Source organism: Coregonus lavaretus (assembly GCF_964263955.1).
Source record: "Coregonus lavaretus genome assembly, chromosome: 24".
Classification (NCBI taxonomy): domain Eukaryota; kingdom Metazoa; phylum Chordata; class Actinopteri; order Salmoniformes; family Salmonidae; genus Coregonus; species Coregonus lavaretus.
In genome coordinates, this window is record NC_140011.1 from 20,136,487 (window position 1) to 20,157,518 (window position 21,032).

Genomic DNA, 21,032 nt, shown 5'->3' on the forward strand with positions numbered 1-21,032 from the left:
CTCTCTCCTCTCTCATCTCCTCTCTCTCTCCTCATCTCCTTCTCCTCTCTCCTCTCTTCTCTCTCTCTCTCTCTCTCTCTCCTCTCACTCTCTCTCTCTCTCTCCTCTCTCTCTCTCTCTCTCTCTCTCTCTCTCTTCCCCCTCTCTCTCTCTCCCTCTCTCTCTCTCTCTCTTTCTCTCTCTCTCTCTCTCTCTCTCTCTCTTCTCTTCTCTCTCTTGTGTGTTTGAGCATGTTACAATAATTTGTATTAAAGCAAGAGTCACTTCACACCTCTTTCACTGTGTGAGATTTGGCATGATCGTCCCCAGATCTGTCAGAGGGAAGACCTCCACCACTCAACATATTTGTCACAAATGGTAACCTATTCCCTATGTAGTGCACTACTTTTGACCAGGGCCATAGGGTGCTGATTTATCTCCTGGGTCATTGGAGATTTCATGGTGGCACTGTTAATGGTGGTGGCCACACACCAAATGGGAGGTGACACGTGCAGCTGTATATCCTGTCATCTATATAACGAAGGGGTTTTGTGACCTGGTAAACAGCTTCGGCCCACACAAGGATACGACAACCTGAGACGAATGTCTATGTGTTGTATAACTGTACACGTTTAAAGATGGAATGAACGTACAACATGCATTGTAGCCTATTGCTGTACTGTACACACTATTACTTTATGATTTAATGCAAATATATAGTGGGACAATGCACCGATATCACCATTGATGTACTGTCATATTTAGACTAATTCTCTCTTTTCTCCCCCACCCTCTTTCTCTCTCTTTCTCTCTCTCCTGCCTATATTTCTCCCTCTCTCTTTCCCTCCACAGAAAACTAAGTTCCAGGATGCGTTGCAGGAGAAAAATGCCCTGAACCTTGAGTGGTCCAGCCACAGCCTGAAGGCATCCAAGTATGACCAGGTAGGTAAGACTCTCAGGATGCATCCCAAATGGCACTCTATTCCCTACATAGTGCACTACGTTTGACCAGGCCAATAGGGCTCTGGTCAAAAGTAGTACACTGTGTAGGGAATAGGGTACCATTTAGGACGTAGCCTCAACCGCGCCACAGCAAGCCCAGCACAGTGCTAAAATCTCTTGATCAATGGCATATATATATACCTATCAGGGCCACAGGGCCCCAGGGATAACCCTCACAGATGGGGCTCTGCATTAGACTAACTAATGGAATCTGTAATCCATCTCTAATAGATTAATAGCCACTGAAAGCCCCTTGCACAATTTCACTGCCGGTCTCCATGGAGACGTGATGCTTGTCGTGGTTCAATGGAATTGTATACATTAGGTGAGGAGTGTATTGTGTACAATGGATGCTGGGATATCTGTTAGCTGTAACATAATGTGTTAGCCAGTGATAGATGATATTCATAGCAGCATGGAACAGATAGGCTACCATATGGACGTTGTAGAGTTTTGTAGTTTAAGTGCATTGCCAATGGAGGTGGAGAGACCATGCTCATAGCACATAGCCCAGTCATAATGATCAATGCCCACACTAGGCTCTACTACTATCTCTACACTGTGATCTGGGACACAAAAACCAATACACCACAATGTGTATGGTTACAATACGATTATTGTGGATAGTCAGATTAATATAATAGATTGTTTAAAACGTTTACATGCTTTGCAAGAAGCTGGATTTCCATAATAATCCTGTTTACATAGACAGATCTTAAATCAGGCTACCTGATGGGACTTACACTGAACAAAAATATAAACGCAGTGTTGGTCCCATGTTTCATGAGCTGAAATAAAATATCACAGAAATGTTCCATACGCACAAAAAGGTTATTTCTCTGAAATTCTGTGCACAAATTTGTTTACATCCATGTTAGTGAGCATTTCTCCTTTGCCAAGATAATCCATCCACCTGACAGGTGTGGCATATCAAGAAGCTGATTAAACAGCATGATCATTACACAGATGCACCTTGTGCTGGGGACAGTAAAAGGCCACACTAAAATGTGCAGTTTTGTCACACAACGCAATGCCACAGATGTCTCAAGTTTTGAGGAAGTGTGATATTGGCATGATGACTGCAGGAATGTCCACCAGAGTTTTTGCCAAATAATTAAATGTTAATTTCTCTACCATATGTCGCCTCCAACATCGTTTTAGAAAATATTGCAGTACATTCAACCGGCCTCACAACCGCAGACCAAGTGTAACCACGCCAGCTCAGGACCTCCACATACAGCTTCTTCACCTGCGAGATCGTCTGAAACCAGCCACCCGGACAGCTGATGAAACTGTGGGTTTGCACAACCGAAGAATTTCTGCAAAAACTGTCAGAAACCGTCTCAGGGAAGCTCATCTGCATGCTCGTTGTCTTCACCAGTGTCTTGACCTGACTGCAGTTCGCCGTCGTAACCGACTTCAGTGGGCGAATGTTCACCTTCGATGGTTTACATTTTACATTTCAGTCATTTAGCAGACGCTCTTATCCAGAGCGACTTACAGGAGCAATTAGGGTTAAGTGCCTTGCTCAAGGGTACTTCGGCAGATTTTTCACCTAGTCGGCTCGGGGATTAGAACCAGCGACCTTTCGGGTACTGGCACAACGCTCTTAACCACTAAGCTACCTGCCGCCCTGGTCACTGGCACGCTAGAGAAGTGTGCTCTTCACGGATTAATCCCGGTTTCAACTGTATCGAGCAGATGGCAGACAGCGTGTATGGCGTTGTGTGGGTGAGCGGTTTGTTGATGTCAACATTGTGAACAGAGTGCCCCATTGTGGTGGTGGGGTTATGGTATGGGCAGGCATAAGCTACAGACAATGAACGCAATTGCATTTTATCGATGGCAATTTGAATGCACAGAGATACCGTGACGAGATCCTGAGGCCCATTGTCGTGCCATTCATTTGCCGCCATCACCTCATGTTTCAGCATAATAATGCACGGCCCCATGTCACAAGGATCTGTACACAATTCCTGGTAGCTGAAAATGTCCCTGTTTTTCCATGGCCTGCATACTAACCAGACATGTCACCCATTGAGCGTGTTTGGGATGCTCTGGATCGACGTGTACAACAGCGTGTTCCAGTTCCCACAAATATTCAGGTGGGACAACATTCCACAGGCCACAATCAACAGCTTGATGAACTCTATGCGAAGGAGATGTGTTGTGCTGCATGAGGCAAATGTTGGTCACACCAAATACTGACTGGTTTTCTGATCCACGCCCCTACCTTTTAAAAAAAGGTATCTGTGACCAACAGATATATAATTGTATTCCCAGTCATGTGAAATTGATAGATTAGGGCCTAATTATTTTATTTCAGTTGACTGATTTCATTATATGAACTTTAACTCAGTAAAATCTTTGAAATTGTTGCATGTTGCATTTTATATTTTTGTTCAGTATAAATACATGCAGAAAATCGCCAATCAAAAGAAACGTTTTACTACAGTGACCATGTTATTTTTGCGAAGCCTATTTAATTCTGAGTTCGGATATATCATGTTTGTATGTGAAAACTATTTCTAAGATGCCATACATTACTTTCACTTTTTCTGAACTCACTTCACTCTCGCGTAAGAGGGAGGCTTGCGCTACCCGATGCTGGCACATGCGCAGATCAAACACACTGCTGGAACGCAGATTAAGCTGTTTACATGTCCTAATCATTCGAAAGATTGCTCAGAAAACCTAGTGTTTTAATCGCTGTATGCTTACTTCGATTTTGACCTTATGCTGTTTAAGATAAGCAGAGTAAAGTTTTTAAGTGACTATTGCTATATTTGGCCTACTGCCATAATCAGTTTAATATCGAATGATTAGTTTGCATGTAAACGTACTCAATGACACAAACATGGACAGCACCACTCCCCAGCCTCTCAAACAACAACTCTGATTTTTTACGTTATGTAATGGTGTAAGAACAAACTTCATCAATTTTGCATGCCTCTGTTACTTCGGAAATACATGGATATAAATGAAAAAGAAGGATACATTTTTGGAAGAAGAAGAACAATTTTTCTTTCTTTTCTTCCCTCACTCCATTTGCATATGCTGTATCTTTCTTCTCTCTGACTCACTCTTCCCTTACTTTATTTCTCTCTTTCCTTATTTAATTTTTCTCTAGGTAAGGTCAGAATATGAGCAGCTCAGACACACCTACAGCACTGTGAGTCGGGAGAGAGACTTGGCTCAACAGGAGAGGAAACAACTCCAAGGCAAACTGGAGAACCTCGAGCAAGTCCTCAAGGTGAGAATCCATCTGGCCGTCCATCCATCCAAATATCTATCCATCCATCCTAGCTCTCCTAAATTCACTGCTACTGTTCCTCCAACTCAACAGTAAGCTCTGTCAGCCAATCATGAGATATGGACTAAACATCAGCGGCAGGGTTCTATAAGGCCTTTGGAATCTGATTGGTTTAGGTTAACGTAAGGCTAGATCACTTGAACCTTTTCTGAAAATCTGATTGGACAAATGCATCTATCTGCAAAGTCTGTCCTTTGAGTTATATAATACATTTTATTTTTGCCAATAAAAGCGTGGAAGAAATTGGTATAAGTTATGAGCTTTGTTATCTGTTTTGCAGGACACACTTTTTCATTAGACACTGATTTGCCAATAGCAATCAGCAGTAGTCTCATAGCGTTGTGAAATATGCTCTCATTACAAATCACTGCTTCCCTCCATTCCATATTGATTGTCTGTTTGTAAGGAGTGGATATATTTGAGGGAAAAACTTACCATCTGAGGAAATTGACTCCTGCTCCTAAAAAATAAAAGAAGTGTGTGTTACTTTTTCATTGCCTATTGATTTGAATAGATGGGGAGATTGCATGTTGGAGAACATTATGGAGAGAGACTAGGATGTCGAAAGCAGAGAAAGACTCTGAAAAGGGAGAAAGAATAAATGTTTCAGGGATAATGACGATGACGATAACAATGACGGCGATTATGAGAATCAGTTAGCTGGTATATTTTGGAGCTTTTGAGTGACCACCACCACATCTGATAGAGTGAACCTAGCAGGCACATGCCCTCCTATGAGAAAAGTGGCCTTTTGATTGTCGACGATTTTTTGACAAATTATTTGTATTAAATGTTTTGTCTATTTTCTCTCTTGCATTGTACATATACATGTAATGTAACACCTTTGGGGTGAATTGGAATGCCGACTGCGAGCCAGGCCTAATCGCCCAACATCAGTGCCCGACCTCACTAATGCTCTTGTGGCTGAATGGAAGCAAGTCCCCGCAGCAATGTTCCAACATCTAGTGGAAAGCCTTCCCAGAAGAGTGGAGGCTGTTATAGCAGCAAAGGGGGGACCAACTCCATATTAATGCCCTTAATTTTGGAATGAGATAGTCAACGAGCAGGTGTCCACATACTTAATTCAGTGTACATTAGCAATCAGCTGATGTCTCTGTGAACAGTAGCCTAGTGGCGCTAGCTTTTGCACAGAATTTATGTATATGCTAAAACATAATGGTGAATTTGACTATAGGACCAGTAGTAAATGTTGAAAATCGGGGAGGGGGGTCACATTGAGCACATGCCCCTCACAAAGGTCTATGCACGGCCCTGGAACCTGGTGACAGTCCCTCAGTCACTGGAGTCCCCTGAGTCCCCAGCAGAGCTTAAGACTCTATGATTATGCAAAGCAGTGCCTGCTCAGGACACGTCTGAGCATCTCTGGGGCAGGGGCGTTTTTAGGATTTGAAGACATTTGTGGCTTAGCCCAAAGCCAGCAGGGGAGTCTAGGGTTATTCTCCCCCGACAAAACAAAGTGTAATTTCAGCAGCTAAATGCGTGAATTTGGTGCACTTTGAGATGAACATTGAGAGATTAGAACATTGAGAGATTAGATATTATTCAGGTAACCTTTTCAGGTAACTCCCACCTGCCACAGCAGACACTGCCAGTACTCAATTACAGTTGCTACTGTGGGTCTCACTACTCTGCAACACACTCTACTCTCTACTCTGGAACACATACACTACCATTCAAAAGTTTGGGGTCACATAGAAATGTCCTTGTTTTTGAAAGAAAAGCATTTTTTTGGTCCATTAAAATAACATCAAATTGATCAGAAATACAGTGTAGACATTTGTTAATGTTGTAAATGGCTATTGTAGCTGGAAACGGCTGATTTTTTATGGAATATCTACATAGGCGTACAGAGGCCCATTATCGGCAACCATCAGTCCTGTGTTCCAATGGCATGTTGTGTTTGCTAATCCAAGTTTATCATTTTAAAAGGCTAATTGATCATTAGAAAACCCTTTTGCAATTATGATAGCACAGCTGAAAACTGTTGTGCTGATTAAAGAAGCAATAAAACTGGCCTTCTTGAGACTAGTTGAGTATCTGGAGCATCAGCAATTGTGGGTTCGATTACAGGCTCAAAATGGCCAGAAACAAATAACTTCCTTCTGAAACTCGTCAGTCTATTCTTGTTCCGAGAAATGAAGGCTATTCCATGCAAGAAATTGCCAAGAAACTGAAGATCACGTACAATGCTGTGTACTACTCCCTTCACAGAACAGCGCAAACTGGCTCTAACCAGAATAGAAAGAGGAGTGGGAGGCCCCGGTGCACAACTGAGCAAGAGGACAAATACATTAGAGTGTCTAGTTTGAGAAACAGATGCCTCACAGGTCCTCAACTGACAGCTTCATCAAATAGTCAGAGATCTTCAGTTTCTTGGCAATTTCTCGGAAGGAATAGCCTTCATTCTGCGCACGTCTATCTGTGACTGTCTGTGTTTCAATCAGCGTGTTTGTATTTTTTAAAATACTGCATAGCGCAAGTAATGTGTGGTTATGGAAACTCATCAGACTGAAACCTTTTTTGACCATCAAAAGGTTTGGGGCTGGAACAAATGACGCCACTGTTCTGGGGGGGGGGGGGGAGAGGCTTTTCTTCTCCCAGAGAGAAAAATATGAATGTCAGAGTTTATCAGCGTATTAACTCCAAGAAACATCTTATGTCCCTAACTCCAACTCCTACCGGTGGCAGCTGCTCTTAACTCTGCAGATACAGATAATGACTCGGCTAATTTGGGAGTGGGTAGATTTGGGTTTTGTATAGGTGTCTATGTGTGATGGATCACAGGTATCAGTGAGTCGGACTAGATATGTAGTCAATACAGGTAGACAAACTTCATACCCTCTGAATTGAAAACGAGACCTTTTTATGTATTATGCACTTTTATTGTTCCGCTGGTATTACGGGTGCTGTAAAAGTGTTTGGACTGTGTTGTGACCATTCTATGATCCATTTGGAGATTTTAAAGCCATAGTTACCGCACTATGACCATGAATTGACTGTTTTGTGACCTGGTCTCCCCAGTATATAACCATGTATTGACCATGTTGTAATATAATTGTGGTCTCCCAAGCATATGACCATGAATTGACTGTTTTGTGACTTGGTCTCCCCAGTATATAACCATGTATTGACCATGTTGTGATATGATTGTGGTCTCCCGAGCATATGACCATGAATTGACTGTGTTGTGACCTGGTCTCCACAGCATATGCGAGAGGCTGCAGAGAGGAGGCAGCAGTTGGAAGAGGAGCATGAGCAGGCCCTGGCTGTCCTCACCACCAAGCAGCAGGAGATTCACCTTCTGCAGAGGGTAAGCTCATAACACCCCACCTTGTCTCTGCCCTAGACTCCAACCACCATGACCACAGTATGACCACAGTGGTCACAAGACAATGTATCATGGTAACAGTGTTCAAGTATGTGTGTATTGATCATGAGAGACAAGTATTGTACAACTATCATGAAATGATCCCCCCAAACACTGTAAATCATGCTCCATGAAAAAAAATAACATTCTACCATTAGTCCTGGTGAGACTGATGAGAAAGTAAAAGGGGTGATATAATCAGCAGTCTCCTGTGATTGTCTGTCTGTATGGGCAGCAATAATCTGAGCCCTTAGAGAGCTGTGTGAATTCCTGTGTGTATGTGTTCTGTTCAGAGAGGAGCCATGACAGGCAATTAGCGCAGATGGCAAACACAGCACAGATCAGACTCCCCTGAGCCTAAACCGAGCACTTCACTTTAGGGAGACGCAGAGAGAATGTGTGTCAGCTTGTGTGTGTGTGTGTGTGTGTGTGTGCACATCTATCCGTGACTATCTGTGTTCCAATCCATGTGTTTGTATGCATCTGCCTCAGCGTGCTCGTTTGAGTTCTTGTCCTTTCTTGTCTGTTTTGTCCTTAACCTAATTTAATGTGCTGTGATTCCATTCAATTAGCAATTGCACAGATATTATCTCACTGGAGTAGAACAGCAGTTTGTCCTTATCGATATCAAAGCCAATCTGGATGAAACAGATTGATTTCATCAGGTTATTCTGTTGAACTCATAGCGCCCCCTCAGTTCTCGCCCTGTCTCTCCCTGTCCTCAGATAGCCCACAGCTGTGAGGCATTAACTGCTTTCTCCTCCTCATGCTGGGCAGAGCTGACACCACTGAGGGTTCTGCATGTGTCTGTTCTAGCACTGACAGTTTATCTTAAGTTGTTGTTCAACTCAGACTGTCTCTTCTACAGGTAACTACCAAAATAATGGAAACACCAACATAAAGTGTCTTAATATGACATTGGGCCACCACAAGCCAGAACAGTTTCAATGCACCTTGGCATAGATTCTACAAGTGTCTGGAACTCTATTGGAGGGATGCAACACCATTCTTCCACGAGAAATTGCATCATTTGGTGTTTTGTTGATGGTGGTGGAAAACGCTGTCTCGGACTCCGCTACAGAATCTCCCATAAGTGTTCAATTGGGTTGCGATCTGGTGACTGAGATGGCCATAGCATATGGTTTACATTGTATTCATGCTCATCAAACCATTCAGTGACCACTCGTGCCCTGTGGATGGGGGAATTGTCATCCTATGGGGTCATAGCCATGGTAGCCAAAATAATGACCAGAATAATGCAATGACCTGCCCAGCATTCTTATACATGACCCTAAGCATGATGGCATGTTAATTGCTTAATTAACTCAGGAACCACACCTGTGTGGAAGCACCTGCTTTCAATATACTTAAATGTATACAATTTACTCAAGTGTTTCCATTATTTTGGCAGTTACCTGTATGTCTGCAGTGTACCAAAAGCTATGCCATTTGTATGTTTGATGTAGCACTGACGGAGAGATAATGTGCAGTGCTCACTGTGTCACCTGCAGGTCCTATATGACTGTGTTTCTGTGTGTTCTCCAGGCTCAGGTTGAAGCTGAGAAAGAGCATGAGGGAGCGGTCCACCTGTTAGAGGTAAGTAGACATGGAGGTCCGATGGGCAAATGAGGATGGCTTCGGTGGCTGTTTTCAAAATGGCTGTCACTTGACTGATATGTGGTTTTGTTTGTGTATGCAAGACACTGATACATATGAAAAACACCTCCATTGTATTGTTTAAATTCCACCAAATCCATATTGCCTTCAATGAAAAGCTAGAGTTTTGAGGTAAGCCTGGTTCATTCCAGGTCATACTCTATACTGTATTTACACTGAACAAAAATATAAACGCAACATGTAAAGTGTTGGTCCCATGTTTCATGAGCTGAAAAAATGTTGTGCACAAATTTGTTTACATCCCTGTTTGTGAGCATTTCTCCGTTGCCAAGATAATCCATCCACCTGACAGGTGAGGCATATCAATAAAGCTGATTAAACAGCATGATCGTTACACAGGTGCACCTTGTGCTGGGGACAATAAAAGGCCACTTTAAAATGTGCAGTTTTGTCACACAACACAATGCCACAGATGTCTTAAGTTTTGAGGGAGCGTGCAATTGGCATTCAGACTGCAAGAATGTCCACCAGAGCTGTTGCCATTGAACGTTCATTTCTCTACCATAAGCTGCTTCCAACGTTGTTTTAGAGAATTTGGTAGTACGTCCAACCGGCCTCACAACCGCAGACCACGTATAACCACGCCAGCCCAGGACCTCCACATCCGGCTTCTTCACCTGTGGGATCGTCTGAGGGGGGGGTGGGGAGGGGGTGCTGAGGAGTATTTCTGTCTGTAATAAAGCCCTTTTGTGGGGAAAAAACTAATTCTGATTGTCTGGGCCTGGCTCCCTAGTGGGTGGGCATGGCTGCCAAGTGGGTGGGCCTATGCCCTCCCAGGCCCACCCATGGCCGCACCCCTGCCCAGTCATGTGAAAGCCATAGATTAGGGCCTAATGAATTGACTGATTTCCTTATATGAACTGTAACTCAGTAAAAACGTTGAAATTGTTGCATCTTGCGTTTTTTGAGGCTTTCGTTGAGTGGGGATTTTAGCTCTAATGAGTATAGAACACTTTTACAGAGAGCTGGGTCAGCAAAACCTGCCCATAACTCTCTCCATTACGACTCAGTGAGACCGCTCAATACTGCCGTGGCTCAGGCTCAGCTCAAAAGCTCTCATCCCAGCCATGGCACTAATGGCTCTGGAGAAACCTATTTTACAGAAAAATTCAGAGAGCAACCATCCAGATGATGAAATATCTACAGTGTAGAGGAGATGCATTAGGAGGACTGGCACTGTTCACAGAGAACTCCAATAGCATGCTCAGTTACTACGTTAAAACTAGTTAACCAAGAGAGGAGATGACACTAAGATTATCTAGGGACATGAGTAATGTTCGTTTCCATAATTTCTGGTTTTCAACACTGTCTTGGTTATGATTTTGGGTGTTTTCTTTTAGAATATTTATTCTAAGTTACATGATATTCCCCATGGGGGACTTGTACTTACTTCTTTTGTAATGGTTCTCTTTTCTCATTTATTGACATGATTTTGCATGGATTACTGTGTTACGTATGCATTGATCTCATACGGTGTAACAGTTTGATTTGGGTGTTTGTTTTCTTTCATCTTTGTTCAATGCCATTGTGTGTTTCTATGTGTTTCTTTTGTGTCTGAACAGAACCATTTGGACAGAATGCAGGTATTTATGTTTCCTACCCTGAAACATCTAGATCCCCAGTGTTCTTCATCTCCATGGTCACATCCATCCTATAACCTTTAAATAGTCTTAGTGAAACACTTAGGCTCTAATTCACATTAGTGCATATGTTATATAAGGTATGGTAATTAGGCAATCATACGTACTAATATTGAATTCAATTGAATTATCAGATGAACAGAGCCCAGTGCCGGTACTGCATCACACTATAGATCCTCTTTTGCCTTAGATCCTCTGTACTCCAGTCCAAGGTTGTGTCCTAAATAGCATCCTATTCCCTATATCCCTCAAACTCAACTCTGGACCTCGAAGCCAGTTCCACTGCGTTTTTTAATTGTTCCCCTCTAATCAGGTACTGATTTAGACCTGGGACACCAGGTGGGTGCAATTAATGATCAGGTAGAACCTAAAACCAGCAGGCTCCGGACCTCGTAGGGTCAGAGTTAAATACCCCTGTCCTATATAGCGCACTACTTATGACCAGGGCCCATACGGCTCTGGTCAAAATTAGTGCACTGTATAGTAGTGCACTATATAGGGAATAGGGTGCCATTTTAGACGAATACCAGATGTCCTATAACATCCAAGCACATTTGATTTCCTTGTTTCCTTTTAAAACCAAGCAGACCAAAGTAGTGGCTGTTCGTTCATCCTCAGTTACTGTATCTCAGCCCATCTTGCAGCCGAGTGTTCTGACTCTGACTCTTTAGTTTTATCGCTGGGTGAAACCAACTTTCCTCGTGGCTAAGACCCTGGCTTGTCTTATCTCTTACCCAGCAGGCCATGGTGTTTCAGCCTTGTAGCTTTCAGAGAAAACCCAACGGTTGTTAACTCAAGGCTCTAATCGGCATCTCAGAGCTGCTTAGATAATGTCTTTAATGTACATACTTTTATAAGCCTCTTAACTCATTGCACTGCTTGTCTTTTGTTATCAAAGTGTGGCAGTGTTGCACAGCCTCTTCTTCCAGATCATTTGATTACTTGGCAGGCAGTGTTTTTGATATGAATGAGCTGTTCTAAGCTAGAAATGGCTCTTTTGAGATCCTGTGCTGTAATTGGTTCGGCTTGCGATCTGCAGCAACAGTAAAGGATTTAATTCATTGATTAGTTTAACTCATATCCATGTAGTGGTATATTACTAACATGTTATTAACATAAAACATGCATTGCTTTGCAATATACTGTATCCCGTTCTAAAGATTTGCTACATAGGAACACAGAAACCCTCCTTCCAGTGACCGTTTGTGTCTATCTCTCTCTCCTCCACACATCCCTGTCTACGGAAGGTCAAGGTTCACGACCTGGAGCAGAAATGCAGGTCACAGACTGAACAGTTCGGCCAGCTGTCCAAGGACCTGGAAGATTTCCGTCTGGAGGCGGATACTGTAGACATCCTCAGCACTGAGCCTTTCTACAAACACAACGTTCCCCTTCACCCGGAAAATAAACTCTCCCAAATCCTCAACGGACTGGCAGCCCAGGCAGGGAAAGGTGAGAGCTTCCAACTCCCAATCCTGCCCTCTGTGAGAAAATTATGGTGTCAGAAGACATAGATATGAAGCAGAAAAGTGCCTAGCACTAGAGAATAAAAGTACATACATCATGCCTGGCATTTGATTCAAACAGTGTATCTCATCAATCAAGACCAAAAGACAGTTCTGAAAGTCTATGTGCACACCCATGTTTGTGCTCCAGACGACGAGGCTCTCAGTCAGTCATTATGCCTGTGTAATTAATTAATTCATAATGGAACGAGACAGTCATTTAATCTAGTTGTCACAACAATGACCTTTGCCAGAACCCTGTGGGGTGAGGTTGGGAGAGTGGGAGATAGAGAGGGAAAGTTGGCAACTAAACTGGCTGGTGTGAGTCACAGTAAGGCTCCACTTTTCTCTTCAGTCCATCTCAACAGAACAGGCTTCAAGGCCAGTCTGGATCACTGGAAATGGAAGAAATGCTGCTTTATTCATGATCAATAACACAGCTCATTGATCAGAGGGCTGATACTGTATATTACATCTGCTAATGAGAGCCAACACATTAGTATTCTAACCCCACATACTGTAACCTGCCAGTTGAACACACAGCAGAATCATTGATGCAAATACCGTAGATTAGAAGCCTCTGAGATACTGCTCTAGATATCCTCTTCTCTTGCTTTACTGCAGTGAGAATGCTACTGTACGGTTGTAATCTGGTAGCATGATGAACCAAATTCAACCACCAAGAATTAGAATTGTATATTTTTGTCTAAGATGGGAAATTACCTAGGCTTGGCTTTGTGTAGGGGTGTGGCTGGTAGAACTCTGTGGTGGCGGTGTCCTGTTCCGTGTCAGTTGTGTCTTTAGAGAGTAGAGAGCGTGTTAAGCGTCAGGGAAATGCCTTGCAGATGTGTCAGGCAGAGAGCAGAGCCAGGTCCTGGCCATAAAGAGTGTTTGCTGTGTACTCCCCTGAACAGGAAATCAATAGCTGTGCCATGAATGAGAGCAGAAGGAATGACAGATGCTCTTTATTTGGTGTGGAAATCGATGTTTCCCAGGCGATGAGAGCTCGGCAAACACTCGGCTGATATCCAAGTTCCTCCGCCCACTGCAGATCGGAGACAGAGACAGGCCGGAGCTGCTGTCTGTCAATCCCACCGCCGTGACAACGAGCCGCCCCAGCATCCCGCGACGGGCGACCCCCTCAGAGGTGGGTCCCGCCCTCTCTTCTCTTCTCATACAGAGACAAAGTCCCAATGCTAAAGCATGAGGGTGCTTTATCTCTGCTCTTATCAAGAGATGGGCTGTTCATGGACCAGCTGTATACTAGCACTTGATTGCCATCAGCTGAGCTATAGCTGTAAAACCAATTGGTTTAGCACCAGAAAGCAACATGACTCTCCTGTGGCAACTGTCAGACAGTAGAACTAGACAGTATAAGAGTGCTGGGAAGTTATTCTCTGTCAGATCAGTCATTCCTCTGGAGACATGATTATGAGTGGCTATGATCATGAGCAAAGCCATTGTGTTTGAATTGGTTTCACCTCAACGGATCAGAGTTATGGTATTTAGATGCAACTCTGTGATTGCTGCCCTGTCCCTGTGTTTCCCAAGATGGAGGATGAGATCCGCCGTGCGCCCAGGTCCAAGCCTCGCTATACTGGCACAGTCCGTCTATGCACTGCCCGCTACAGGTGAGACCAGTGGGACTGTTCAGTCTGTCACACAACACCTGGGAAAGCTGAATCACGCATAGCTCTGGTCCAGGGTGTTGCGTGCGGCTTGCTGACAATGAGGAGCGCCAGCAATCAGCACATAACGCTCTGGACCAGTGCTAGATCACTTAGTACCTCCACATGCACATCAGAAGCCCTATTTTCTCCAAAAATATATTGTAGTATATATTGTAGTCAGGAGCACATCTATGTTGAACCGTCCTCTCTCTTGTTGTGTAGTTACAACCCTTACGATGGACCTAATGAGCACCCAGAGGCAGAGCTCCCCCTGGTGGCTGGGAAGTACCTGTATGTGTATGGCACGATGGATGACGATGGCTTCTACGAAGGTGAGAGTGAATCCAAGGTTACTACACACACACACTTCACCACTAGCATCAGTAGCAAAATATGCAATCTCATTAGCATTATGAAGGCTTTTCCATCCATGGCTACGTTAATCCTCTTAGCATCCCTGGCCCAGATTTCAGCCTGCTTCAGCAGCTCTGGTGAGTCATCACTAGCAGCCATGGGTGGTGGTGGTGGTGGGTGAGATTGCCTAGCATTAGCCTAGCTCCTGCCTGCCTGCCTGGCTGCTTAGAGGTGGATGAGGTTTGTATTTACCACAGGGATACTGAGGCTCAGACCAAGCTGTTGTCAAGATGCAGCCTGAGCCCCGTAGCTAGACGCCTAATCCGGCAACAGGGCTCTGATTAATCACAGACATATTCCCCTGCAGACCAGAGCCAGCTAGGGCCTCCCAGCCTCTCTACTGTACTGACTGGAATGATGAGATAGAGAGGGAGAGGGAGAGGACAGTTAGGCTGTCTTTGAAAAGCAAGTACAGTGCTGATGAGAAAGGTTGGTGGTCACTATAGTGAATTGGGTGCCATTTCAGATGCATCCTCTCCACTGTGCAGGAATCGTTTTTTTAACCCCCTGTACTTCCTGGAGAAATTGATGACATCATATCCTTATCCTTCCTTCTGATTCGAGAGAAAAGTCCCAACCTTGGGGGACGGGCACCACAGGGTCTCTTTCCACACCAGTAGTACTCACACTCACAGATCACACTTCCATTGAGTCACGAGGGCTTTCGTCATTATTTTTCGTTCTCTTTTTTCACTAATGAGATGGTCTATTTTTAGCTGATGGTAACATTTGCAGCAGGCATCATTAAAGGCTTGAGCGTTCCATAGATTCCCCCTGAGACAGCAGTGCGTGACTGGTCTTTACCATCAGGCTGCTGTGTGTCAGAACAGAACAGAACAGGGTTCCTGGAAGGTGTCACTGTGTCTGCCTGAATAATCACTCAATTAAATCTTCACAGCCAGCTAATCCTGAGTGATATTACATGTTGCTGACAACTGAAATATCCATATTCTGCTTAACTCTTTTGATCTCGTCTTTACATACCTCATTTCCATTTAAATATATTAGACATTCCTCTATACATTCTAAAGGTACTTTTTTCATTGAATTATTTGGAATATATGTTTTGGGACGAGATTAATAGAGGAATTTGCAGAAGACATGAGTTGACATGGTTGTGAGTTTGTATTTTGTTGATAATAAAGTAAGCATCTCTGTCTGTCTCTGTCAATATGTGCTCCAGGGGAGCTGCTAGATGGCCAGCGAGGTCTGGTCCCCTCCAACTTCGTGGAGTTTGTCCAAGACAAGGAGAAACCATCCATCCAGCCAGGGGACGCAGGGGAGGACCTGGGCTCTCTGGACCATACCACCCTGGGCCTGATGGGGGTGGATGGAGGGGCCCCTCAGGATGGGCTACTGGGCTCCACCAACCCCCTGGGCCCCTGCAGCAATGGCACAGGGCCCCTGGACCCTGAGGATCTGGCTGATGACATTGTGCCTTACCCCAGGAGGATCACCCTAATCAAGCAGTTGGCCCGTAGCGTCATTGTGGCCTGGGAGCCCCCCATGTTGCCCCTGGGCTGGGGAAACATCAGCTGCTACAACGTGCTGGTGGATGGCGAGGTGCGTGCCAGCGTGCCCTACGGGGGCAGGACCAAGTCTTTGTTGGAGAAGCTGGATCTGGACACCTATACGCACCGCGTGTCTGTGCAAAGTGTGACAGACAGGGGCCTGTCGGACGAGCTGCGCTGCACCCTGATGGTGGGAGCCAACGTGGTGGTGGCGCCATACGGCCTGCGTGTGGACGACATCCTGCGCGACTCGGCCGAGCTTTCCTGGTTGCCCAGCAACAGTAACTATGGGCACACAGTGTTCCTGGATGGGGTGGAGCATGCGGTGGTGCGGCCAGGGAGTTACAGGCTGCGCTTCGTCAACCTCAAGGCCATGACAGTGTACAAGGTGAGGGTGGTGGCCCGGCCACACCAGGTGCCATGGCAACTGCTCATGGAGCAGAGGGAGAAGAAGGAGACTGCTGTCGAGTTCTGCACACAAGCTGCTGGTGAGGCTTGGTTTGCTCTTTTCTGAAGTCTAACTGGTTCTTTTGTTCAACATATGTTATATGTTATTTTGTCCAATACATTGTTTTTCTGTCATCTATTATGTGTTATGGAAAGGTTGGATAAAAGTCCATTGGGTTATTTGTTAGATATAGACCATTAAGATAGAAAGATACAGTGCCTTGCAAAAGTATTCATCCCCTTGGAGTTTTTCCTATTTTGTTGCATTACAACCTGTAACTTAACTAGATTTTTATTTGGAATTCATGTAATGGACATACACAAAATAGTCAGAATTGGTGAAGTGAAATAAAAAAAATTACTTGTTTCAAAAATTTAAAAAAAATTAATAACAGAACAGTGGTGCGTGCATATGTATTCACCCACTTAGCTATGAAGCCCCTAAATAAGATCTGGTGCAACCAATTACCTTCAGAAGTCACATAATTAGTTAAATAAAGTCCATCTGTGTGCAATCTAAGTGTCACATGATCTCAGTATATATACACCTGTTCTGAAAGGCCTCAGAGTCTGCAACACCACTAAGCAAGGGGCACCACCAAGCAAGCGGCACCATGAAGACCAAGGAGCTCTCCAAACAGGTAATGGACAAAGTTGTGGAGAAGTACAGATCAGGGTTGGGTAATAAGAAAATATCAGAAACTTTGAACATCCCATGGAGCACCATTAAATCCATTATAAAAAAATGGAAAGAATATGGCACCACAACAAACCTGCCAAGAGAGAGCTGCCCACCAAAACTCACGGAGCAGGCAAGGAGGGCATTAATCAGAGAGGCAACAAAGAGACCAAAGATAACCCTGAAGGAGCTGCAAAGCTCCACAGTGGAGATTGGAGTATCTGTCCATAGGACCACTTTAAGCCATACACTCCACAGAGCTGGGCTTTACGGAAGAGTGGCCAGAAAAAAGCCATTGCTTCAAGAAAGAAATAAGCAAACACGTTTGCCAAAAGGCATGTGGGAGACTCCCCAAACATATGGAAGAAGGTACTCTGGTCAGATCAGACTCAAATTGAGCTTTTTGGCCATCAAGGAGAACACCATCCCCACAGTGAAGCATGGTGGCAGCATCATGCTGTGGGGATGTTTTTCATCGGCAGGGACTGGGAAACTGGTCAGAATTGAAGGAATGATGGATGGCGCTAAATGCAGGGAAATTCTTGAGGGAAACCTGTTTCAGTCTTCCAGAGATTTGAGACTGGGACGGAGGTTCACCTTCCAGCAGGACAATGACCCTAAGCATACTGCTAAAGCAACACTTGAGTGGTTTAAGGGGAAACATTTAAATGTCTTGGAATGGCCTAGTCAAAGCCCAGACCTCAGTCCAATTGAGAATCTGTGGTATGTCTGAAAGATTGCTGTACACCAGCGGAACCCATCCAACTTGAAGGAGCTGGAGCAGTTTTGCCTTGAAGAATGGGCAGAAATCCCAGTGGCTAGATGTGCCAAGCTTATAGAGACATAACCCCAAGAGACTTGCAGCTGTAATTGCTGCAAAAGGTGGCTCTACAAAGTATTGACTTTGGGGGGGTGAATAGTTTGCACGCTTTTTTGTCTTATTTCTTGTTTGTTTCACAATAAAAAAGATTTTGCATCTTCAAAGTGGTAGGCATGTTGTGTAAATCAAATGATACAAACCCCCCAAAAATCCATTTTAATTCCAGGTTGTAAGGCAACAAAATAGGAAAAATGCCAAGGGGGGTGAATACTTTGGTAAGCCACTGTAACTCATGTCTTTACCCGTGCTATGTATGTCTGTTATGCTTTGTCCAGGTCCTGGACCATATTCCAGATCAGGTCAGAATGAAGACCAGTTTGTTTATGGGAAAAGTAGGAAGTAGCTTTTGATTGGCATGGGCAACTGACACGTTGAATGAAAAGAAGCTAACATGTCACGATCGTCTTCAAAAGGAGCAGACCAATACGCAGCGTGTTGAGCGAACATGATGACTTTATTATATTAAAGTGCAAAAACCAAAACAATAAACGATTCGTGAAGTCCACAGTTACAATGACCGTAAAGGAACAAAAACCCACAAACACAAGGTGAAAACAGACAGTTTAAATATGGCTCCCAATCAGAGACAACGAGCCAACAGCTGACACTCGTTACCTCTGATTGGGAGTCACTCAAACAAAGAAACACAACAACCTAGAACAACCCAACCAAGAAACAGAACACAAAGAAACGAACACACCCTGGCTCAACATACAGAGTCCCGGAGCCAGAGCGTGACATAACAGCACTTTAAAACCTAAGACACTATTATGAGTAACTTCCTCAGCTTTTCCCCGCCATTGGCTCAATGCTAATATACATGATAAATTAAGAGTACATCCCATATACTGTGAGGGAAAAAAGTATTTGATCCCCTGCTGATTGTGTACGTTTGCCCACTGACAAAGAAATGATCAGTCTATAATTTTAATGGTAGGTTTATTGGAACAGTGAGAGACAGAATAACAACAAAAAAATCCAGAAAAACGTATGTCAAAAATGTTATAAATTGATTTGCATTTTAATGAGGGAAATAAGTATTTGACCCACTCTCCATCAGAAAGATTTCTGACTCCCAGGTGTCTTTTATACAGGTAACGAGCTGAGATTAGGAGCACACTCTTAAAGGGAGTGCTCCTAATCTCAGTTTGTTACCTGTATAAAAGACACCTGTCCACAAAAGCAATCAATCAATCAGATTCCAAACTCTCCACCATGGCCAAGACCAAAGAGCTCTCCAAGGATGTCAGGGACAAGATTGTAGACCTACACAAGGCTGGAATGGGCTACAAGACCATCGCCAAGCAGCTTGGTGAGAAGGTGACAACAGTTGGTGCGATTATTCGCAAATGGAAGAAACACAAAAGACCTGTCAATCTCCCTCAGCCTGGGGCTCCATGCAAGATCTCACCTCGTGGAGTTGCAATGATCATGAGAACGGTGAGGAATCAGCCCAGAACAACACGGGAGGATCTTGTCAATGATCTCAAGGCAGCTGGGACCATAGTCACCAAGAAAACAATTGGTAACACACTACGCTGTGAAGGACTGAAATCCTGCAGCGCCCGCAAGGTCCCCCTGCTCAAGAAAGCACATATACAGGCCCGTCTGAAGTTTGCCACTGAACATCTGAATGATTCAGAGGAGAACTGGGTGAAAGTGTTGTGGTCAGATGAGACCAAAATTGAGCTCTTTGGCATCAACTCAACTCGCCGTGTTTGGAGGAGGAGGAATGCTGCCTATGACCCCAAGAACACATTTACATCATTTAGCAGACGCTCTTATCCTTATGATAGCCAGTGGTACAACCACTTTTTCTTTTTTTATGGGGGGTGGGGGGGTGTAGAAGGATTACTTTATACTATTCCAGGTATTCCTTAAAGAGGTAGGGTTTCAAGTGTCTCCGGAAGGTGGTCAGTGACTCCGCTGTCCTGGCGTCGTGGGGGAGCTTGTTCCACCATTGGGGTGCCAGAGCAGCGAATAGCTTTGACTGGGCTGAGCGGGAACTGTGCTTTCGTAGAGGTAGAGGAGCTAGCAGGCCAGAGGTGGATAAACGTAGTGCCCTCATTTGGGTGTAGGGTCTGATCAGAGCCTGAAGGTAAGGAGGTGCCGTTCCCCTCACAGCTCCGTAGGCAAGCACCATGGTCTTGTAGTAGATGCGAGCTTCAACTGGAAGCCAGTGGAGTGTGCGGAGGAGCGAGGTGACATCCCCACCGTCAAACATGGAGGTGGAAACATTATGCTTTGTGGGTGTTTTTCTGCTAAGGGGACAGGACAACTTCACCGCATCAAAGGGACGATGGACGGGGCCATGTACCGTCAAATCTTGGGTGAGAACCTCCTTCCCTCAGCCAGGGCATTGAAAATGGGTCGTGGATGGGTATTCCAGCATGACAATGACCCAAAAAACACAGCCAACGCAACAAAGGAGTGGCTCAAGAAGAAGCACATTAAGGTCCTGGAGTGGCCTAGCCAGTCTCCAGACCTTAATCCCATAGAAAATCTGTGGAGGGAGCTGAAGGTTCGAGTTGCCAAACGTCAGCCTCGAAACCTTAATGACTTGGAGAAGATCTGCAAAGAGGAGTGGGACAAAATCCCTTCTGAGATGTGTGCAAACCTGGTGGCCAACTACAAGAAACGTCTGACCTCTGTGATTGCCAACAAGGGTTTTGCCACCAAGTACTAAGTCATGTTTTGCAGAGGGGTCAAATACTTATTTCCCTCATTAAAATGCAAATCAATTTATAACATTTTTGACATGTGTTTTTCTGGATTTTTTTGTTGTTATTCTGTCTCCACTGTTCAAATAAACCTACCATTAAAATTATAGACTGATAATGTCTTTGTCAGTGGGCAAACGTACAAAACCAGCAGGGGATCAAATACTTTTTTCCCTCACTGTAGCCCCCTATTCCCTATATAGTCCA

General features: G+C 44.4%; 1 protein-coding gene across 1 annotated transcript in view; it reads left to right on the top strand.

Annotated features, from left to right (window-relative positions):
• Window positions 1–21,032, top strand: part of LOC311099640 (RIMS-binding protein 2-like) — a gene marked incomplete at both ends in the record, with an annotated part of 96,399 nt that overhangs the window by 63,067 nt on the left and 12,300 nt on the right. Inside the window, 9 exons of the mRNA XM_084140357.1 lie at window positions 4,112–4,234; window positions 7,521–7,625; window positions 9,228–9,278; window positions 12,247–12,451; window positions 13,500–13,651; window positions 14,056–14,135; window positions 14,397–14,506; window positions 15,772–16,587; window positions 18,381–18,437. Of these exons, the coding sequence (XP_083996483.1) occupies window positions 4,112–4,234; window positions 7,521–7,625; window positions 9,228–9,278; window positions 12,247–12,451; window positions 13,500–13,651; window positions 14,056–14,135; window positions 14,397–14,506; window positions 15,772–16,587; window positions 18,381–18,437 (1,699 nt within the window). The remainder of the gene's footprint in view (window positions 1–4,111; window positions 4,235–7,520; window positions 7,626–9,227; window positions 9,279–12,246; window positions 12,452–13,499; window positions 13,652–14,055; window positions 14,136–14,396; window positions 14,507–15,771; window positions 16,588–18,380; window positions 18,438–21,032) is intronic.